General features: G+C 41.6%; 7 protein-coding genes across 16 annotated transcripts in view; 3 read left to right on the top strand and 4 right to left on the bottom strand.

Annotated features, from left to right (window-relative positions):
- Positions 1 to 305: 305 nt before the first annotated feature.
- On the bottom strand, positions 306 to 2,116 carry LOC6567844 (holocytochrome c-type synthase). The gene is made up of 3 exons (XM_001993633.3): positions 1,883 to 2,116; positions 1,147 to 1,755; positions 306 to 670 (listed from the first exon to the last, which is right to left on the bottom strand). Exons 2-3 carry the CDS (start codon positions 1,740 to 1,742, stop codon positions 421 to 423), a joined length of 846 nt encoding a protein of 281 aa, XP_001993669.1. The 5' UTR covers positions 1,743 to 1,755; positions 1,883 to 2,116; the 3' UTR covers positions 306 to 420.
- A 95-nt stretch (positions 2,117 to 2,211) lies between these two features.
- LOC6567845 (NADH dehydrogenase [ubiquinone] 1 alpha subcomplex subunit 10, mitochondrial) lies at positions 2,212 to 3,919 on the top strand. Its single transcript, XM_001993634.3, has 3 exons — positions 2,212 to 2,308; positions 2,555 to 3,686; positions 3,750 to 3,919. Exons 2-3 carry the CDS (start codon positions 2,556 to 2,558, stop codon positions 3,843 to 3,845), a joined length of 1,227 nt encoding a protein of 408 aa, XP_001993670.1. The 5' UTR covers positions 2,212 to 2,308; position 2,555; the 3' UTR covers positions 3,846 to 3,919.
- A 197-nt stretch (positions 3,920 to 4,116) lies between these two features.
- LOC6567846 (transmembrane protein 181) lies at positions 4,117 to 7,237 on the bottom strand. The gene is made up of 7 exons (XM_001993635.3): positions 6,486 to 7,237; positions 6,171 to 6,427; positions 5,913 to 5,993; positions 5,754 to 5,853; positions 5,414 to 5,691; positions 5,248 to 5,350; positions 4,117 to 4,663 (listed from the first exon to the last, which is right to left on the bottom strand). Exons 1-7 carry the CDS (start codon positions 6,928 to 6,930, stop codon positions 4,293 to 4,295), a joined length of 1,635 nt encoding a protein of 544 aa, XP_001993671.1. The 5' UTR covers positions 6,931 to 7,237; the 3' UTR covers positions 4,117 to 4,292.
- A 77-nt stretch (positions 7,238 to 7,314) lies between these two features.
- Positions 7,315 to 9,420, bottom strand: LOC6567847 (pre-mRNA-processing factor 17). Its single transcript, XM_001993636.2, has 3 exons — positions 8,573 to 9,420; positions 8,032 to 8,510; positions 7,315 to 7,976 (listed from the first exon to the last, which is right to left on the bottom strand). The coding sequence occupies exons 1-3, from the start codon at positions 9,267 to 9,269 to the stop codon at positions 7,443 to 7,445; spliced, it is 1,710 nt and encodes a 569-aa protein (XP_001993672.1). The 5' UTR covers positions 9,270 to 9,420; the 3' UTR covers positions 7,315 to 7,442.
- LOC116805753 lies at positions 9,272 to 9,386 on the bottom strand. The gene has a single exon (XM_032739733.2). It carries the CDS (start codon positions 9,377 to 9,379, stop codon positions 9,272 to 9,274), a length of 108 nt encoding a protein of 35 aa, XP_032595624.1. The 5' UTR covers positions 9,380 to 9,386.
- A 128-nt stretch (positions 9,421 to 9,548) lies between the features above and the next one.
- On the top strand, positions 9,549 to 12,245 carry LOC6567848 (probable ATP-dependent RNA helicase pitchoune). 2 transcript variants are annotated; one of them, XM_032740109.1, is made up of 5 exons: positions 9,549 to 9,855; positions 9,911 to 10,114; positions 10,366 to 11,094; positions 11,161 to 11,786; positions 11,852 to 12,245. In XM_032740109.1, exons 1-5 carry the CDS (start codon positions 9,666 to 9,668, stop codon positions 12,173 to 12,175), a joined length of 2,073 nt encoding a protein of 690 aa, XP_032596000.1. In that variant the 5' UTR covers positions 9,549 to 9,665; the 3' UTR covers positions 12,176 to 12,245. The 2 variants fall into 2 exon arrangements, with proteins under 2 accessions (XP_032596000.1, XP_001993673.1); XM_001993637.2 differs by having other exon boundaries at positions 9,566 to 9,855; positions 9,914 to 10,114.
- Positions 12,246 to 16,550: 4,305 nt separating this feature from the next.
- The window catches only part of LOC6567849 (protein held out wings), a 38,115-nt gene continuing 35,069 nt past the window's right edge, over positions 16,551 to 19,596 (top strand). For 6 of the 9 annotated variants that reach the window (XR_006246640.1, XR_006246639.1, XR_006246638.1 and 3 more), the window contains exon 1: positions 17,717 to 18,075. Coding sequence is in view for 6 of the 9 variants with exons in the window: in XM_001993638.2 (XP_001993674.1) it covers positions 17,769 to 18,075 (307 nt within the window). In the remaining 3 variants the exon portion in view is untranslated. Of the gene's footprint in view, positions 16,727 to 17,525; positions 18,076 to 19,596 lie in introns of those variants that run through there. The other 3 variants (XM_032739869.1, XM_032739872.1, XM_032739871.2) reach the window with 2 other exon arrangements.

Genomic DNA, 19,596 nt, shown 5'->3' with positions numbered 1-19,596 from the left:
TAAAATATATTTAATATTATTTGTTTGTGCATTGTATGTATGTATTCATTTTTATGCGAATTAAGCAATTACAGATCTGTTCGATAGGTGGAGGCACGAAATTTGCTAGGAATTATCAGCGACACGTTAGCGAATTCCAGTGGCAATCAAACCCTTGGCCAGTGTTTTTCTCATGTAGAATTATGAGTTGCTTTTCATTTATTTGATCATTAAATAGGAGTAATCGCAGACATTGCCCAAACTGAGCAGCACGAGTCTTTAATAAATAAACAGTATTCATCATTAATATTAATTTAAACACGAAATAATGTGTTAATTGCAGCACTTTAATGGCAACAATGCAACTCAAACTGTATATCTTTGTTTTGTCGCTTTCGATAATAACTTAAAACAGATTTTGTACAATGGCCGATAGAAGTGCTATTCGCTGCCAGCAGTCACTTTGCTGTTGACGCCCAGCTTCTCTGTTATTTCGAATCTCCAGCGCATATACGCGACTCGCATACGATCCCAAACATTGTCCACAGAATCCATAGCTGGACGCACATCCAGCAACGCAAATCGGTAATCCTTGTCAATAACGCCGCCGTCGTAGTAGTCAATCACATAGCGCACATCCTTGCCACAGCGATCCACAATCCAGTCGTGTCTGTCGAAGGGCAGCTCATAGCTGCAAAAATGAAATAAGAATTAATATTATATTATAAATAATATTATATTATAAACAGCAATCGTTTGAAAAATAAACGTTCAAATCACATTTATACTTAAATTGTAGAACTTTTATATAAATTTATATTTTTTAAAATATTAAAAGGCGGAAAATAATATAAAAAGATTTACCAAAAAGAATTTTAATTTCTTAAAGATCCCACATTCTTAAAGAAATATTTTTTCACATTTAAAAGATTAAGAGGGAATTGTAAATTTCGACTTTCAGCACATGATAAAATATTCAATCTATTAATAATCGTTAACAAAATAATCAATAATAATTAAAAAACAATTTACAAATTAAAAAATATGCGATTTAAGACGATTTAATAGATATAGAAAGCAAACAAAATATGTACCACGTTTTTACTTTTTGGATCGATCGATTACTGTTTAAATATATATATATATTTTTTATAACTAAAAACTTACCCCAGCCAGCTGCGAAAACGGGCTCGCGGACTGAAATCCTTGGCCTTGCCGCCAAAGCTCTTGAGACGTGGATTGCCGCACTCCTTGGCGTGGAGCGCCTCCCATTTGAGGACCTCCTGCCAGGCCTGTTCATTGTTGGCATTGTGAATGCGGATTATGTCGCCCATATCCTTCTGGGAGATGTCCTCATTCTTCCAGCGCCAGCCCTTACGCAACATGGCGTTCCAGAACATTTGTTGACTGGGATATTGCCAGAACTGAGCGCTGCCATCCTCGGTCACCTTGGGTATGGACGATGTCTGACGATCTGTGGGCAGTGGAAACGGTTGATCCGGCGCCGGGTTCTGATTAGCCGGCGGCATCATATTCAATGGATTGACATCGGCGCTGTCATGCTTCACAGGGCACTCGGAGGCCTGCATCTTTGGATGTGGGGGCACAGCAGATGCGGACGACTGATTATCGCCCTGCTTCTGGTGCATGGGACATTCTGGTGGTGGTGCTGCTGCTCCAGCATTTGTCATATATTTGGCATGGTCAGCTGGCATAGCTTTAGCAGCCTCCATGTGGACTTTGGAATACGCCGAGTTGCCCATTCTTCAACTATTGCTACAAAAGCAAACAAACAAACAAGGATAATAAAAATTTGTGTCACGCGTAAAATTGTTTCAGTTGCGTAACTGCTCAAAAATTGCGAGTGTTTGCAACCGAAGGATGTGGTCCATGTGCAACTTACTTGTATTTTTGATTCGATTGCGTTACAAAATGATGCGTTTTTAAATTACAAGTAAGCAAAATATTTTAATTGATGCTTTTACATTTCATTGCGAGCTCCAGTTGCGAGCAGATAATTCTTCAAGTGCAGCGAGGTTAAGCACAGGGCTGTCACAGCATCTCATAAATAACTAAACTAAATTTGCAGATCCAAATGATTGACATTATATCGAATTCAATAATAATGTACAAAATTGAAAAATTATGCAAGGGACACTTTTACTATAGGGAATATTTCCAAAAATTATAAAATTAAACGATAATTATTCAGAGAGCATGTCAACTCAGTTCTTAGTGTTGGGTGACGCCGCAAACGTTGATCGCTTACCAACACCAAACGCATAGGCCGAAGTTGTTATTGGCTAAATATTAGGTTTTTGCTTTAAAAGTGAGTAAATCAACTGGCAAATTCAACGATTTAACACATTTAGTAAATGTTTAGTATACAATATAGATAATTAAATGCAGTCGGGCTTTTAATGTCGCTTTGCTGGACAATTGTAAATGCAAAATGCAGAATCGCTTGCATAGCTCGTGTGATGTAACAACATTTCCCGACAATACTCGAGCAAATTAATAATTAATATTTATTTTTATGTTTATTGATTGTGTGGTGTTTTCTGTGTGATTGCAGCATGACTGCCGTGTTTCGTGTTGGCCTGGTGCGGCTAGCCAGCCGCGGCGCCACTGCGCCCGCCACTCTGCTGCAGGCGCAGACGAATGCTTTGCCCGCCGCCTTCATGCAAAAATGCAACATCTCCGGAAAGACGATGCGTGGAGGTCCACGCGTACCCAAAGTAGCTCCATATCCGTACAAGACGAAGAAGTACAACTGGTTCAGCGCCGTCTTTGACAAGACCTCCAAGCGCTTCGATGAGAACTCGAAAGTAATTTGCGTTGAGGGTCCGATTGCGGCGGGCAAAACGAAGTTCGCTCAAGAACTGGCTGCTGAACTGGATATGCAGTACTATCCGGCCGTTGACCTGGATCTTATTTACATCAATCCGTATGGCTATGATATGCGCAAATTAGATCCGGAGTTGCCGCCCAGCTGCCGCAGCTATGACGTTCGCGATTTCTGCAAGAATCCCAATCATGATCTGGCTGCTCTGTTCCAGATACGCATGTACATGCTGCGCTACTCGCAGTATGTCGATGCTCTCCAGCACATTCTGTCCACCGGGCAGGGCGTTGTCCTCGAGCGCAGTCCCTACTCCGATTTTGTCTTCATGGAGGCCATGTTCCGTCAGGGGTATATCTCGCGCGGTGCTCGTTCCGTGTACAACGAACTGCGCCAGAACACCATTGGTGAGCTGCTGAAACCGCATTTGGTCATCTACCTGGACCAGCCCATCGAGGCCGTCCAGCGGCAAATCAAGACGCGCAACTTGGAACACGAAGTCAAATCGAAAGTGTTCAGCGAGGCATATTTGCGGGATTTGGAGTCGCTGTACAAGCAGCAGTATCTCAAAGATATCGTCGGACATGCAGAGTTGCTCATCTACGACTGGACTGCCGGTGGCGAAACTGAGGTCGTCGTTGAGGATATCGAACGCATCGATTTCCAGCAGCACGAATCAGATCCTCACAACAAGAAACAGCTCGACTGGCGCTTCCCGCTCGAGACCGAGTGGTGCGAGGCGCGCATTAAGTACTGCCACGAGAAGCCCGATCTAATGAATTACTTCAATGTGCCACGTTACGATGTGCCCGAGCTGCTGCGCAGCGCCGACGACAGCAAAGTCTGGCGTGACGTCTGGTTCAATGTGAGTCCACTGTTAACACTTAATCCAATACCCAATCTTATAAATCGTATTCGTATTTTAAAGGCGCCCGGCATGAAGTTTCGTCCCGGCTACAACGCAGATGTGGGTGACAGCGGTCTGTTGACCAAAAACAAGATGGGCATTAACGAGGTCTTCTAGACGGGCCATTTGTTCGCATTATAATTCAACTGGCAAAATGTGTTAATTGTGTAATAAACAATCTAGAAAAATAACGATCATCTTGTCATCTTAGTTTGGAAATTAATTAAATTGTGGAAAATGAACTTTTGTTAAAAGTTAACTTTTTGATCTTGGCTTTTCCTGAATCTACTTCATATTCGAAAAGTATTTTAAGTGGAGAATGTGTTCCATTCTGCAATTATGAAGAGTCAAGTGTAGACATAATTATATTTTACAAAACACAAACAGATAGTTTACCAATTAAGTTTACTTCAAATATATGTAGGTAAGGGGAAATTGAAAACGCTGGGTTCAATGCTATACTTGTAGAATAAGTAATTTGTTCAGTAATGTAGCGTTGTTGTTTGGGTTTCGCCACCTGTGGAACATTAACGCTTAAATTACGATACGTTCAAACAATTGTTGTTAATCGCTGTCGTAGTCATTTTTGCCAGCGCCACCCACAGAGGTGAGGGGACGTCGCGACTCCTCGTCGGAGCCGTAGACAACATCCTCATCGGAATCGTCAATCATTGAAATGGCCGGATTATCCTTGGTTACAGCCAAATCAGCCTGGGCAAAGCGACCATCGGGCGAATACACATACGCCATGGTGTACAGATAGAAATTTAATAGCCCGTAGAAACACATAAACTGGGCCGAACTCCGATAAGTGGTGTTCAGTGTGGCCACAAAGTTATCCTCCAGTATGCCAAAGCCAAAGCGAGAAGTTGTCACCGTTATCGAAATGGACAACACAAAGAGCATCAGCAGCGTGAGAAACTTTAACCGTATGTCTGAAAGAGTAAAAAATGTGGGTTTATAGTCTGGAGGAGTAACATAAAAGGGGATGGAATGGATGGAATGGATTTCTACATAAATAAAGCCCCTTGATTTCTATTCCAAAAAGTTGCTTTTTCGAATGGTCCAAAACTTTCAACTGCCATAACTTAAACAAAAGTAAACCAATTTTCAACAACAATGGTGTATTGGTCATGGTTATGCCTGAATATTAATATCTGATTTACTTTAATAATAATTAATAGAATTTTGACATGTTTTGTTCTCGAAACCCATATTTCAATCAAGATCAAATATACAACTCTACTTTCTATAATTTATGATTTATATAGATCAGAATCAGTGGGTTATTAAATATTTGTATTTAAAGGGAAGGTCAGCAAATTGTTTCTCATGGCGATCAATGCTTGGTGATCTCTATTTATAATTTAAATATGTTTATACTCCAATATATTTCGAATCACGATGGGAGCCAGAGAAAAACAAAGCTTTCAATTATGATAAATATTTAAAAACAGTTTTTATATTATTATACAGATAATGCTGTACAGAAATGTATTAGAAATCTGCAAAAGCTTACCAAAGTAGGGCATGGAACGGAGTTCTGTGTAGGCACGTAGCAGCAGCAGGCCCAGATAAATCACATACATGCAGCAGGCAATGTAGAAGAACATCTTGAGGCCCTGCAAAGGATTGATGATATGATTAGGATGAGCATGCAAAGTACGCATTTCAACTGCACTCACATTGTAGTTCTTAGTGTCCACAAAGTGACTGTATGTGGGATCACGCAGCTCGTTGCACTTCTCCCAGGTGGCGAGCACAATGGCGCACAGCCAAATGGGCAGGACGACAATGATCTTGACCAGATAGAAGCTAACGAAGCGTCGCTCATTCTGTCGTAAGCCGTGATAGATGCACAGCCAGAACATGAGCAGGGCGCAAAGGAATGTCGCCTGCAGCACCGCATCCAGCATGCCAGGCAGCCACGAGTTCATCAGGAAGATCAACGGAAAGAACGGATCTGCAGAATGCTCATATATCAGAGTAATTCATTCACATATAGTAGATTTAAATGATACTCACTATCGTAGAGCAGCAGAAGGGGCAGCAGCAAGGATATCCATCTCTGCTCAATGGACCAGTCGTAGACAGGATACTTGCGCAGAGTGTGTGCATACCAGCACTATAAAGCACCAAGGAGCAATGTTAATGTGAATGTTAATTTAAAAAACTTAAACTTACTATAACGATAAAGGTGAAGAGCAGAAAGATGAACCGAAACCAGATCTCAATCTGTGTAAATTCCGGACTATATGTCTTGAACTAAAAGAAAGTGTTAGTTTAAGTAAATTGCACATTAAAACGTTTTACCTTAAAGTTTGAATTAAGATAAAAAATAAAAAAATACTTGAATAATATTAAATTAAATTGTTTTATGTAAAATCCCAACTAGCTTCAAAGTTTAATAATAATTTAATAAAGTTACAAAAAGTTACTCACATAAAAGGTTATGGCCCTGATATTGTACTTCTGATGGAACGATTCGAGGCCCATGAAACGCACCGTGATGATGTAGTGGGCATAGTCCAGGAAGCCCAAATGCATCACAGTAAACTCCTCGCAATCGTTGCGCACGCAGAGCAAGTGCCTCGTCCGATTGTGAGCCGTGCTGGCTCCCAGCACAGTCAGCGGTTTGTGCTGCTCGTTGATGCCATCGATGGTGACGCTAATTTGGAAACTCTTGTCATAGCGCTCATCTGGACGGGAAAGAACACTGAGCAATGGTCTTTAAATGGAGAAGCGATTCGTACTAACCATCATTGTTGTCGGTGACCAGCTTGGCAATTAGCCACATCTGCTGCGAATAAGTCGTCATCAGGGGGGATTTCATGGCAAAGGGACCGGTGGCCAGCACCGTTTTACTCATTGCCAGCGTTGTATTGGCCAGAATCTGTTGGGCGGTCAGAGCATCTGTTGTGGTTATTGGCGGCCCAGTTAGACCGATAATAATGCCCAAACCGAAGCAGGTAAAGAAGCCGAGGAAGACCATCACGAATTCGCGCTTGTGCATGGAATACATGCGCATGTGGACGGATCGCTCGCAGCGGTCGTGAAAGAAGGCAGGTGAAATGTATTTGTTGAACTCGCTGAATAAGTCGCTAAACTGCGATAACGAATTCTTGAGGCGCAACAAAAGGCCCCCGGATGGCAGATGGTAAGCATAGCCCAAGCCCGAGGTGTCCGTCGGTGGCTTGGACATGGTGCTCTCTTTCTAAATTGAAAGTGTTCGTCTCTGCTAGCTGCTCTTCTTGTTGTTGGTTAAATAATCTTTTGCTTAAAATTGCGCTTTACGCATTATTCCAATGGCATCTAAACTGTAGGCTGCAATTTGCATCTATTTGCATCGGCTTAAATTAAGTTTTGTGCAATTGTTTTTGAGTTTTTAATGAACATACACAGTTACTGCGTTGTTTGGCTGGTCTTGTGAAAAAGTATTGATTTTAGCTGGCAATCGCATATGTTTTGCGCCCAATTTGGTGGTGGACCCATATTGTACAGTTTGGCGGCCACTGCGCATGCTCCATTCTTATCAGCAACCAACAAACAGCAACCCGAATGTAAACAAAGACAGATTGTGTGGATATATGTTGTAGAAAGGAGTAAAGGATTAAACGTTCTTGTTGTTGTTGCTCGTCAATTGATTACACTACATCGTACATGTACTGCTTAAAAACCTAATATATCAATATATCTCTATTTTGGTAGGCATTCTCAATCCCAATATTTAATCTGGCCATCCCAGCCGGCGGTGACCAGTTTACTGGCCTCATGTGGATGCCATAGGGCACTGATGCAAACGCCCTCGTGCGCCTGCCACTTCTTGTACATTTTCGTCGTCTTCCAGTCCCAAATGTAGCACTTGCCATCGCCATCGCCCGACACCAGGTAACTCATGTCCGGCGAGAAATCCAGCTGGCAGGCATAGCCGGAGACCATGTGCCCGGTGAAGGTCTTCTTGCGGTTCATCTTGAAACGATTGAGGGCGGAGAATATGACGATTTTGTTGTCCAGCGACTGGCAGGCCATCCACTTGCCATTGGGTGCCAGAGTAACGGCCGGCATGGAATGCATCGTTGGATCCGCAATGTACTTCATATCGACGGGTATGTCCCACTCCCAGATGCGCATCGATTTGTCATCCGAAGTCGTCACAAATCTCCGATTGTCATCCACAAAAGTGATGGTGCTAACTGAACCCAAATGACGATCATATTCCTGTACAATATCTCCACTGCGAGTGTCCCACTGTGGATCAGATAAAGCTTTAGTAAAAGTCCACAAATTCAAATGCACAACTTACACAAATGATCTTCTTGTCGGAGGTGCCGGCGACAAAGAGATGCTGCTTGCTGTTATCCGGATGGAACTTGACGCAGAAGGGCATTTTGCGAGTGGTGAACCGAGAGACAACATCGCCCGTCTCCGCATCCCACAGTTTTATGTAGCGATCATAGGAGGCGGAGAGAAAATGTGTTCCCTTATTGTTCCACGCAATATCCTTGATGGCCTGCCGATGGCCAGAGAAGGTGCGCACACAGCGCCGATCGCCATAAACCTCCCACAGCTTAACACGGCAATCCATCGAGCCGGAGAGCAGCAGATGTGCCGTCTTAGGAAACCAGCGTATCGAGGAGATGCCCTTGTTGTGACCCGTCCACGTGTGTATGTGCGCCTTGGGCAGAAAACACTTTGGTGGCGGCGCATTCGAGCGCAAATTCACGCCCAGATCGTGCGGAGCATGCAAATAAGATCGGCCCTGATAATCGTAGGCATCCTTGACTGCAATTTAAAAGTTCATTCTTAATTTATCTGCTAACAATTTAATAGTTTTTTATGCTTACTGTGCAAAGTGGATTTTTCCTCCAGTGGCTTATCCTCGGGAATGCGTCCGCGCTTGTGTCGCTTGGAGAGCAGCTCATCCAGCTCGGCGCGTTCCTGTTCATTTGGCTTGGCGACGGTTATCTCGTTTTCGAATCTGCCCCATGGTCCGAGGAAGCCCTCCACATCCTCGGGATTATCGTTTTTATCCTGCTTGCGCAATTTCTTCGGCTTGGGCGCCTCGAAAACCGTTTTCCCATTGTCATCGTAGGCGGACTGGAGATCACCCACATAAGATTGCCCATCGGCTGTAGCATCCACAGTGGGATCCAGGGCATATCCGTAGGTGTGAAATGTGCGACGTTGATTCTCAAACTCGAAGGCATTGATGTGCGCCTTCTCCACATAGCCGGCGAGGGTGTTTCTCGGCGCCCGCTGCTGCATCGTCAGATTGGGATGCTCCGGTCCTAGGACGGGTGCGTACATCTCTTCGTAGCGTGGATTGTAGGCGACTTCCTTGAGCGTTGGGTCGAGTGATCGCTCAACGGCTGCGGCGCCCATCGGCACTACATCGGGCGCCGCAACAATCGCCAGGGATTTGGACAACGAATGGGTTTTGTCCAGCGGCTGCAGATGCAAAGTTTGCTCCGCATTTGGGTTTTGCTCGTTGTCCGAGGCGTCGGAGTCGGAGGAGCTGGCGTAGGATTGCAGTCCCAGCATGCTTACTCGAACATGCGCACAAACTCCGCGTATCTGTTGACAAAGTGTTGCAAATAAAGAATCAAAAATGTGTAAAAAATGAAAATGAGAACGTCTATAGAAATTTCCATCAAGTTGGCGTTTGATGCGAAATTACCAGTTCGTTGTGACTGGCAAATCAATGGGCATGCCAACTGTCGTCAATTATGTCTTTGTACAGTTATCGAATGTGTGAACGTTATCGATATTTGCACTCACAGCTGAATATGTGAATATTTGCACGCACAGCTGTTTTGCATTTGTCGCCTTTTCGATGTGAATGGCAATATCGTGGACTTCAACACGTGCGAGCTTCTTTTACTATACATTTTTGTACATTTTTGTTTTATATCTGTTTAAGGAGTGCAATAGCTTAAAATGTCAATACGCGAGAAATTGCTGATGAAGAAAATAGTGAAGCGCGAAAAGATGAAGAAGGAACTCTCGCAGAAGAAGGGCAAAGGCAAATATACAGCCCCTCAGCCGGAGCCACCAAGAAAAGCAGGCCAAAGCAAAGGGATGAATCCGAAAAAGCAGCCAGCAAAGCGACCTGTTCTGGATGAAGAAGGTATGTTCATGAATTAATAATAACTTCTAAAAAACTAAATATATAATATGATTAGCAGATGATCTGGATGATGATTTCCAGCAACAGCCGCAACTGAAAACAAAGCAACAGCAAAAGCAAAAGAAAAAGAAGCCACAAATTCAGGTGGCAAATTCGGATTCAGATTCCGATGAAGATGAAGAAGACTTAAACGAAGAAGAGATGGACAGCGAAGCTGAGGAGGATGATCAAGAGGACGATGAAGAGATCGATAGTGAAGGTTTGTGCACAATTGTGATAAGATGCGTGTGCTCACTTTTATACAGGGCATAAACTAGTCGAGCATAACCCAGTAAACTTCACTTGCTGAATGATGATTTAAAGGCGAATTTGATGTTCACTCGTGCAACGCGTTAATGTTGCTTCGTGCAGAAATGAGATCAATCTAAACAAATAACTGAATCCCAAAGTGTTGCTTTCATTTGTTTAATTTGTAGAATTCCTTTTTAATATATTTAAAACATTTTGCAGCTGCAGATTCACCCGAATCGGAGGAAGATGTCGAGGATGATGAACCAGCGCCCGCCAAGAAATCCAAACTGCAAAAGACAAAAGCAGCGAAAAAGGCTGCAGCAACAAATGGAAATTCGGCAAATGACGTTGAAACAGCATTTTCACTGGAATCTTCGTTGTCGGCATTGGATCAACGGGATTCGGATGATCGCAGCTTTGCCTCATTAAAGGGCGCCGTTTCGGAGGCAACCTTGCGTGCAATCGCCGAAATGGGCTTCAGCGAGATGACCGAAATTCAGTCGAAATCGTTGACGCCCTTGCTAAAGGGTCGGGATCTGGTGGGCGCTGCTCAAACGGGTTCAGGCAAAACGCTTGCCTTCCTCATTCCTGCCGTGGAGCTAATCAATAAGCTGCATTTTATGCCACGCAACGGCACCGGCGTCATTATCATCTCGCCCACGCGGGAGTTGTCGATGCAAACGTTTGGTGTGCTCAAGGAGCTGATGGCGCATCATCATCACACCTACGGCTTGGTTATGGGCGGCTCCAATCGTCAGGTGGAGAGCGAGAAACTGGGCAGGGGCATCAACATTCTGGTGGCGACGCCAGGACGTCTCTTGGATCATCTACAGAACTCGCCAGATTTCCTCTACAAGAACTTGCAGTGTCTGATTATTGACGAAGTGGATCGCATACTGGAAATCGGTTTCGAGGAGGAGCTCAAGCAAATCATTAATCTGTTGCCAAGTAAGACTTCTCTACGATTTCTTTTGGATACAGCATGGTAATATATTATCACCTTTATTCGTTTAGAACGCCGCCAGACCATGTTATTCTCGGCCACACAAACGGACCGCATCGATGCTCTGTCGAAGCTGGCGCTAAAGAAGGAACCCATCTATGTGGGTGTGCATGATAGTCAGGAGACGGCGACCGTTGATGGATTGGAGCAGGGTTATATTGTGTGTCCATCGGAGAAGCGTTTGCTGGTCCTCTTCACGTTCCTCAAGAAGAATCGCAAGAAGAAGGTGATGGTCTTCTTCTCGTCGTGCATGTCGGTCAAGTATCATCACGAGCTCTTCAACTACATCGATCTGCCCGTGACTTCCATCCATGGCAAACAGAAGCAAACGAAACGCACAACAACATTCTTCCAATTTTGCAATGCCGAGTCTGGCATTCTACTCTGCACAGATGTCGCGGCTCGTGGCTTGGATATACCCCAAGTGGATTGGATTGTGCAGTACGATCCGCCAGATGATCCACGCGAGTATATACATCGTGTTGGTCGTACGGCCCGCGGCTCGGGCACTTCGGGTCATGCGCTACTCATGCTGCGTCCAGAGGAGTTGGGTTTCTTGCGCTACCTAAAAGCAGCCAAAGTGCCGCTCAACGAATTCGAGTTCTCGTGGCAAAAGATTGCCGATATACAGCTGCAGGTGTGTGCATTGAGAGAATATATATATAAACCGAGATTTAACATTTATCTTTCTCTCCCGAGCAGCTGGAGAAATTGATAGCGAAAAACTATTTCCTCAATCAGTCGGCCAAGGAGGCGTTTAAGTCGTATGTGCGCGCCTACGATTCGCATCAGTTGAAACAGATCTTCAATGTGAACACGCTCGATCTGCAGGCGGTGTCCAAGAGTTTTGGGTTTCTGGTGCCGCCCGTTGTTGACCTCAAGGTTGGTGCTGCCAAGCGAGAGCGCCCCGAGAAGCGTGTGGGCGGCGGCGGTTTCGGTTACTACAAGCAAATGAACGACAACAGCTCCAAGCAGCGCGTGTTCAAGCAGATCAATCGCGATCAGGCCAAGAAATTTATGCGTTAATTCTTTTACTTTAAGCCATGTATTCTTCTATATATAAACCACTATATATGTGTTTACATGTAGCAAATGTGTACATAAGTCTCTTCATTTCACAAATTTAGTTCAACTCTTTGGATTCGACTCGTCATCCCCATCCCATAAGAGGTTCCATCCGCCCACACGGATGTCGGCCTGCCTTATTCGTCTGTTGTTTGCTTCAAATATTTATCGCCGACTTATTTTCTTTTTTTTTAATGAGTATTTAGCGAGGCTTGCCCAATATGGAAAATGTGTGTTTTTTTGTTTTTTGGCCAAATATACATTTATTTTTTTTGTTATTCATTTTATTGTTCCAGTTTGTTGGCGGTCATGTGATTTGGCAATGCCAGCAAAACTGTGGCTACAGTTTGAGAAGTGTGCGCTGCCCAAAAATTGAACTCAATTGAGTAATGATCACAGTGACTTATTATTGGCGCCCACTAATAATGTTTGCAGTAAATTGAAACAACATTGAAACGGCCTGTAAACAATTTTCTAATAAAACTCGTTTAAGCCACGACACCCACAACGCGCAGTTAGTTTTTTCTTTTGGCTGGGCCAACGCAACAGCCAAAGGCAGGCATCAAGAAATTAATGCGCAGCCTAATCAAACCAGCCAACCATGCTGGGCTGGATAGCAACAAATTAATAGTGGCTTATAATATGTGGGTAGGCGAGCAAAGTGCCGAAAAATACTCAAACACGCCCACTGGCATTACTAGTTGCAGCACTTGTTACGACGTATCCAATCAATCCAGCGAATCCAATGCTTGTGAATGAAATCAAAGTCGTTGCTAATATTAAACCAGATTCATTTTCATTCATGCGTCGCTATTCATAAATGCATGACTGCCGTCATGTGTATAATGAGTTCGTGCATGTGAAAATACACATTTTTCTTGAATGGAAATTGAAGCGGAGGAAAAGTTTGTGACTCTCTTCAATATATATTTCCGCAAAATTTTGGTGGAAAGCCTGTAAAACAGATTTATACGATTTAGAAGAAGTTGTGGGAATTTGCGAATTTCAGTTTCCAAAATTACATTTTTTAAATTTTTATTGTGCAAGGTATAAAGTATAAATACATATAATATGTATATATATGAATATATATAGATAATTAACAAATGCTGATGGTTATTCATTCATATTTTACTCGCCTTGACTATTAAAGTTTTAGTTTGGTGAAATGGAAAGACGACTACCACCTTGAGGATTTTAATATTAAGACCTTCAAGCAGTCATGTTTTGTTCTGATAATATAATTCATATATACTTTGCAATATGTTATAATAAAGTATTTTCACTCATTAATTGCTAAATGATTTTTGATCAAGTTATAAGATTTCTTTATATTTCTTATATCGTCATTGCAATTTAATTTTGTTGAAATTGTTTTTCCCTTTCACGAAGCCCACTGCATATAAAAACAAAAATAAATGCTGAGTAATAGATGCATTCTTTTAAATAATCATTATATCAATAAAATTCTAGCGACTGAGTATACAAATGAATAATTCTAAAATTATAGAGAAGATAAGTAATTGGCTCAGGAAACGTCATTTTGAGTTAGTAAACAATTTCGTCAACAAGCAAAAATAACGCTTCAAATAACTAAAAATATACCGACTATTCTACGAGTGTTATTCAACCAGCAATATTTAAGCATGTGTATGGGTATGAGTATGCATATGAGTATTGAATATTCATTCATGTAGAAATACGACTACCTGTCCAGAGCTGAGGAGAGATGTGTGTGTGTGTGTGTGTGGGCGTGTGTGAATCTGGTTTTATTTGGCTCATAGCATTTGTCTTCGCCTACGCAACAGTTGCATGCGTAATGAAAGCCACTGCAAGTCGTCGGTTTAATGGCTAACAAGTTGGCTTTTAACCAACATGTCGCCGCTAATTATACAAAGGGGCCAAACACACGAAGTGCACAATTTGTGTGTCAATTGCACAGCAAGTGCATAATTTGTCGGTTATCGTCAAACCCAAAATTGATGCCATCAATGATGCCCCTCTCTGGAAATTTGTATACAAAATTGGATTTGGATTTTGCCGGACTAAAATCGAGCGTAAAATAATGATTCTATGGACAACTGATAGCAGTTGCAAAAACGAGAAACCAAGTGAAAAATGATTAAAATTGAGAAAGAATAGTGCTTGTTAAGATTCGTAAAAATATTGAATTGAATAAACACAGGAGATTAATATTATTTTTTAATATAAGCCTAAACATTTTAGTATCCTTAAACATTTTCATTGGCTTAAATCTATTTTTGTATTGGTCACCAGAAAAGTAAACATTTTACCCTTTTCAATTTGGTTTTATTCTCTATTTTTTCTTTTTTAAATTGTAAAGAATACCTTTCTATTATTGTATTTGTATGTATTTTGAATCACTTGTATTGGGACAAAATTGACAATCTCTCTGTTGCTGGGTATTTATTTATTATCAATGCACCTTTCGTCTAGGTCTTGCTCTTTGGCTACCCAATTTGTCGAAATAAATAACTAAGTAGTCCGTCTATGATTTCCAAGGGTTACCTCGATTTAATATGAGTTTTTACTTTTTTTTGTCAATATTATGCCTAGACAAATGAATAATAAGTCGTTGGTCCAATTTCGGTCCTTCAATTCATTGCATTAAATTTCAGCTACACCACCAAATAGTGAGTGGTGGATGGTTGGTGTTTAAAGTGCTAACTTTTTAATTTTGTTTTGCAATCGGCTGTGAAGCGTTTCCATAATTTGAAAACTGAAAGTGCTACCCAAATGGACCAAATACACAAAATTGTGCCCTAAAGATTAGCGGCCCACGGCTGAATGATGATGTGTCTCTTTATCCAGTGTTTATTGTGTGTAGCTCTTGTGTAGGTGTCAACATCGAAATAGGCTTTACACTGGCTGTAAATCGAAAAGCCATAATCATAATACAATGTCTAAATCTGTGACACATATTCCGCATATATTTCCAATGGTAATAAAATGTACATAATGTGACTTTATAGTTATGCCGGCTTCGGCCCACTCACACACACACACACACACACACTCATACACACCCAAGGTGTAGAGTGAAGTTGCTGGTCAGGTCGGTGGGCGCCTGCTTTCCACTGTGGCTGTGATTGAAAACTTTCACGACTTTTTTTTTTAGGTGCATGCGGGTGCTGTAAGTGTATAGCGGTCTTTGCTGGCGATGCCGTTTTGTGGCATACAAGGAAGCCCAAAGCAGAAAACTACACTTGGCAAAAAAAAAAACGCGTTTGTTTTAAATTTGCAAAAATTAATGTTGACTTTATTTTCAAAAATAAACATATACCTTTTGTTATGTTGTAAAACAAAGTGTTTATCTTAGGGCATTATATATTACTTAGGAGTTTAAAAAAATTTGAACTTAAAGCTCTAAGAAAAACTTATATTTCTACTTTTGAGAAAATGTTACAAAATGTGGTGAATTGAAATCTAAGAAATCTACTGAACATTAAAAATGTATATCACAAAATTTAAAATAATTGTTTCTGTTGTTGACACCGACTTTGATTTAAGGTAATTTTTCCTCATTCAAGGACATATAAGTTTTCCTGAGTGTAGTACAAATGAAACGCATTTGCAATGGAAAGTAAAAGTTGTTGCTGTCCAGGGCAGCTTATATGGTGCGCAATGTGAATACGAATACGAATGCGAATGCCAATTTTCCCACATACATTTTTGAGTGCCAGGTATTTGAAGGCGAGTTTAACACCAACATTTGGTGGCTTTTGGCCGCACATTTCCATCTCGGTGAGCAGTGCCCGGTTAGTACGGGCGCAATTTGCATAGGCTTTTGGCCAAATGCCCACATATCTAACACAACAACACACAGTACATATATTTGGTTCTAATCGTATTCGAATTCGCATTCGCATTGGTTGCCTGCTAACAATTTCCGTACGTAATAAATGCCTCCGCGCTGAGTTCCATAATTTAAATTGACGCCAACGCGCCAAATATGCTTAGACAAACGAGTGCAAGGGAGATGGCTTCTGTGGGCAGCGCATGATTGACAGACTTAGTGCTGCCACATAGCCTCAAATATTTTGTGTAAGTATTAATCACACATTTTCTACGCATTAAAAGTGCCAAACTAAACCAAAACTTGTTATATTCAACAAATATCGTTATGTATACTGAACTATTCACGGAAAAACTCAACTTTTAAGCTAAAAATCTATGATATGCCAAACAGCTGCGCCATAGCTTAAGTGTGGCAACGCTGTTAACTGATCTTTAACGCTGTTAATGCACTGTTATACTCAAAATGGCATGCTGGCTCTCTTCTTTTCTTTTTCTTTCGTCAGTTCGCTTTGCGATCAGTTTCTTTTTCTCTGTCTTTGCGTGCGGTTCAGTTTTAGAAGTAGAAAGAATCGTTCAAGTAGAGGCGAGATCCGTGCGTTTTCCTTTTACCCGACTCGAATACAAATTTTAAACAAAACAAAAAAAAAGGAATTCCCAAATAGTTATCAAATGCAGTGTGCAACAAATGCAAATGTATGCAAAATTTTAAAACGCTCTCAATGTGAAAACCTAACTGAAAGCAATAAACCCCGCTCAAAAAGTATAGCAACAACAACAAATAAAATATAATCAGCGACAACAGTAAATTGTGCATATTTATTTCATGCGAATTTTTCAACGTTTTGCAATGGCTGCTGCAGCTATTTAGTTGTGGCACTGAGCAAGTTGAATTCCAAAATATATTTAACGTAATGCTCAAGCGATTCGCATTAATTTCGCTGCAAATAAGAAATATGTTAATTTGCATATTAAAATTAATTTCTTTCTTTTTTGTTGTACTTCTTGGGGCTGCAGCAGCAGCAGCCACACAGAGGGAACCAGAAAGAGAGAGAGAGCAAATGAACGAACGATCGAATGAGCAGCTATTTTGACATTCTGCTTTCATTCATCTCCGTTGCTCACGATTACGCTCCCAGCCACACACACACACACAGACACACTCACACACAAGTACAAATAAACTGTCGCTGTGTGCGTGTGTATATATGGCAAAACGTTGACAGCGACTGCGCCGTCTGTCTGCTCTTCCTCTTGCCCCGATCAGAAGCAGCCGTTTGCTGCGCTGAGGAATTTTTTCAGTCTTCATTTTCAATTTACTCTCTCATTGGTTTTGCTTTTGTTGTTGTTGTGTTTTTCGTTTCGTTTCTTCTCTAAATTATTTTTTTTTGGGTGGAGTTGTTTTCAATCGGTTTTTCTGTATTGCGCTCTCGCCTACGATTTTTATAGAGAATTCCGCTCGTAACGAAAACAATATTCTGCTTTCATTTTGCAGTAACTATAAACTATACAAAAACAACAACAACAACTATAGCCTTTTGTGTGTAGCAATTGTGCAATACGTAAAATAAAAAAAAACAGAACAGATAAACAGTCGAAAAAGTTAAATACGCAACGTAAAAAAGAATCTCAACAACAACAAAAACATTGTGAAACAAAGTAAACAATTGTTAAAGCTTAAAAAAAAACAAAAAAAAAGTAAAATTAAAAAAACACATACATACATACACACAACAACATGAGTATATGTGAGAATAAGACCGTTGTGCAACAGCAGTTGCAACAACAAGCGGCCGCTGCCGTTGCGGCTGCCGCAGTCGCTGCTGTTCAGCAGCAGCAGCAGCAACAACAGCAACAACAACAGCAACAGCAGCAACAACAACAGCCCCCGCAAGTGGTGCCACAGCCACAGCACATGACGCCCCAACAACAACAGCAGAGCACACAAAGCATCGCCGACTATTTGGCACAATTGCTAAAGGATCGCAAGCAGTTGGCCGCCTTCCCAAATGTTTTTACGCATGTCGAACGCCTGCTGGACGAAGGTAAGTCATAATTACAAATATAAAAAGAAAAAAATATGTATTTTTTCTCAAATTACGACCCTCTTGTGTTGTGTGTAGGAGGTGCGTGCATCTCTCTCTCTTTCGCTCCCCCAATAATCGTTACTTTGTTGCTCTCTTTGCTGATGTTGTTTTTCTTTCTATATTTAAAGTCGCTTCTCTACTTGATCTTGAGTTCATTCCACCTTGCACAGAGAGAGAGCGAGAGAGCCCAAAGTCAGCACTGCCAGCGTCGCTGTCGACGTCAGTTGTTTGTTATTTTTAGTTACTTCCTTTTTGTGTGCCACTTCGTCTTCTCTGCCTCTCTTTCTGTCATTGAGGAGGAGCGCTTAAACTTGTGTTTTGCCTGTTGCTGCTATATTGTTGTTGTTATGTTACTTTACAATTCACGCTCCGCTTTGTCTTCTACTGCTAACAACGGGACCCCCACGCATGTGTTTTTTCGGGTTTCTTATGTTTTATTGTTCACTGGATCAATTGCAGTTTAACGATTTTTGTTAAGAACATTGGTAAATTTTTTGTCATACTATTTGATGAATGCATTAAATATTAAATATAGCTTAACATAATTTTTTAATATTCATAATCTGATTAAGCAGGACACAGAAGATCTTCTATATGATCATTTATAATTTGGCTTACAAATAATTATTATTGCACAGTTTAGAATCCAGTCTATTGTCGCAGCGCTCTTCCAAAATCCGTTCACAGTAAAAAACAGAATTTAAATGAGACGCATTCATTCAGTCATATTGCCTGTCTGCCTGCCTGCCAGCACCGTCCCGCCCCGCATTGCCCTAGTTCCTCCTTTCCGCCTGCCCACGCCCGTATGCCGCCTTAGAAAAAGGCAAACACTTCACACAAAATTTGAAAAAGAGCCGAAAAATCAGCACGCAGCAGTCAACAGAGCGGGGGGCGTGGTGCAGGATCAGCAAAGAGAGCTGACTACGACTACCTGGACGCAGCAAACAGTTCATAGCTCGTAGCACACAGCTCGAAGTCAGACGCGCTCGCTTTGATTCACGTTGTTGTTGTTTACTTAACATCTGTTGGCCATATGCATATATGCATGAATCTGTATCGGTGTCTGTGTCGTATGTGACGCCCTGCTGCTGCTCGGGTAATGACAAAATTATGTTGCACAGCTCGGTAGATACTTAGATACAACTCAGAGCAACGTACATTAACGTAGCTAACTGCAAACTAGTTTTTTGTCTACAAATCGTATTTGCCAAAAGCAAAGCAAAAGCGTTGACAATTTGTAAAACTCGTTCGACCAGCTACAAGAAAAATCTGTGTGAATGTGTTGTTTTTTTTTTCTAACCGCCTTTTGCCACCACACACGCAACACACACACCCACCCGCAACGTTATCAGTAGATGTGGGCGTTGAGGAGACGGCGGAGGAGGTTGAAACATATACTAGATACACATGTTCAGTGTAAATGCAAAGATCAGCTTAGCTCTCTTTTTTACACTCGAACTCTAAATCTAACTGTAACTC

Source organism: Drosophila grimshawi, unplaced genomic scaffold (assembly GCF_018153295.1).
Source record: "Drosophila grimshawi isolate 15287-2541.00 unplaced genomic scaffold, ASM1815329v1 contig_311, whole genome shotgun sequence".
NCBI lineage: Eukaryota > Metazoa > Arthropoda > Insecta > Diptera > Drosophilidae > Drosophila > Drosophila grimshawi.
This window is presented reverse-complemented; position numbering and strand designations above follow the sequence as displayed.

Bases quoted from the DNA above. Each gene is read 5' to 3' on its own strand.
- LOC6567844 (XM_001993633.3), bottom strand. From the start codon at position 1,742: ATGGGCAACTCGGCGTATTCCAAAGTCCACATGGAGGCTGCTAAAGCT. The intron at 671-1,146 runs GTAAGTTTTTAG...TCATTTTTGCAG, and splicing joins CGTTTTCGCAGCTGGCTGGG to CTATGAGCTGCCCTTCGACA.
- LOC6567845 (XM_001993634.3), top strand. From the start codon at position 2,556: ATGACTGCCGTGTTTCGTGTTGGCCTGGTGCGGCTAGCCAGCCGCGGC. The intron at 3,687-3,749 runs GTGAGTCCACTG...CGTATTTTAAAG, and splicing joins GGCGTGACGTCTGGTTCAAT to GCGCCCGGCATGAAGTTTCG.
- LOC6567846 (XM_001993635.3), bottom strand. From the start codon at position 6,930: ATGTCCAAGCCACCGACGGACACCTCGGGCTTGGGCTATGCTTACCAT. The intron at 5,854-5,912 runs GTAAGTTTAAGT...GGTGCTTTATAG, and splicing joins TCTTCACCTTTATCGTTATA to TGCTGGTATGCACACACTCT. The intron at 4,664-5,247 runs GTAAGCTTTTGC...TTACTCTTTCAG, and splicing joins CCGTTCCATGCCCTACTTTG to ACATACGGTTAAAGTTTCTC.
- LOC6567847 (XM_001993636.2), bottom strand. From the start codon at position 9,269: ATGCTGGGACTGCAATCCTACGCCAGCTCCTCCGACTCCGACGCCTCG. The intron at 8,511-8,572 runs GTAAGCATAAAA...TTTAAATTGCAG, and splicing joins GGAAAAATCCACTTTGCACA to TCAAGGATGCCTACGATTAT. The intron at 7,977-8,031 runs GTAAGTTGTGCA...TCTGATCCACAG, and splicing joins CCGACAAGAAGATCATTTGT to TGGGACACTCGCAGTGGAGA.
- LOC116805753 (XM_032739733.2), bottom strand. From the start codon at position 9,379: ATGGAAATTTCTATAGACGTTCTCATTTTCATTTTTTACACATTTTTG.
- LOC6567848 (XM_032740109.1), top strand. From the start codon at position 9,666: ATGTCAATACGCGAGAAATTGCTGATGAAGAAAATAGTGAAGCGCGAA. The intron at 11,095-11,160 runs GTAAGACTTCTC...TTATTCGTTTAG, and splicing joins AATCATTAATCTGTTGCCAA to AACGCCGCCAGACCATGTTA. The intron at 11,787-11,851 runs GTGTGTGCATTG...TCTCCCGAGCAG, and splicing joins TTGCCGATATACAGCTGCAG to CTGGAGAAATTGATAGCGAA.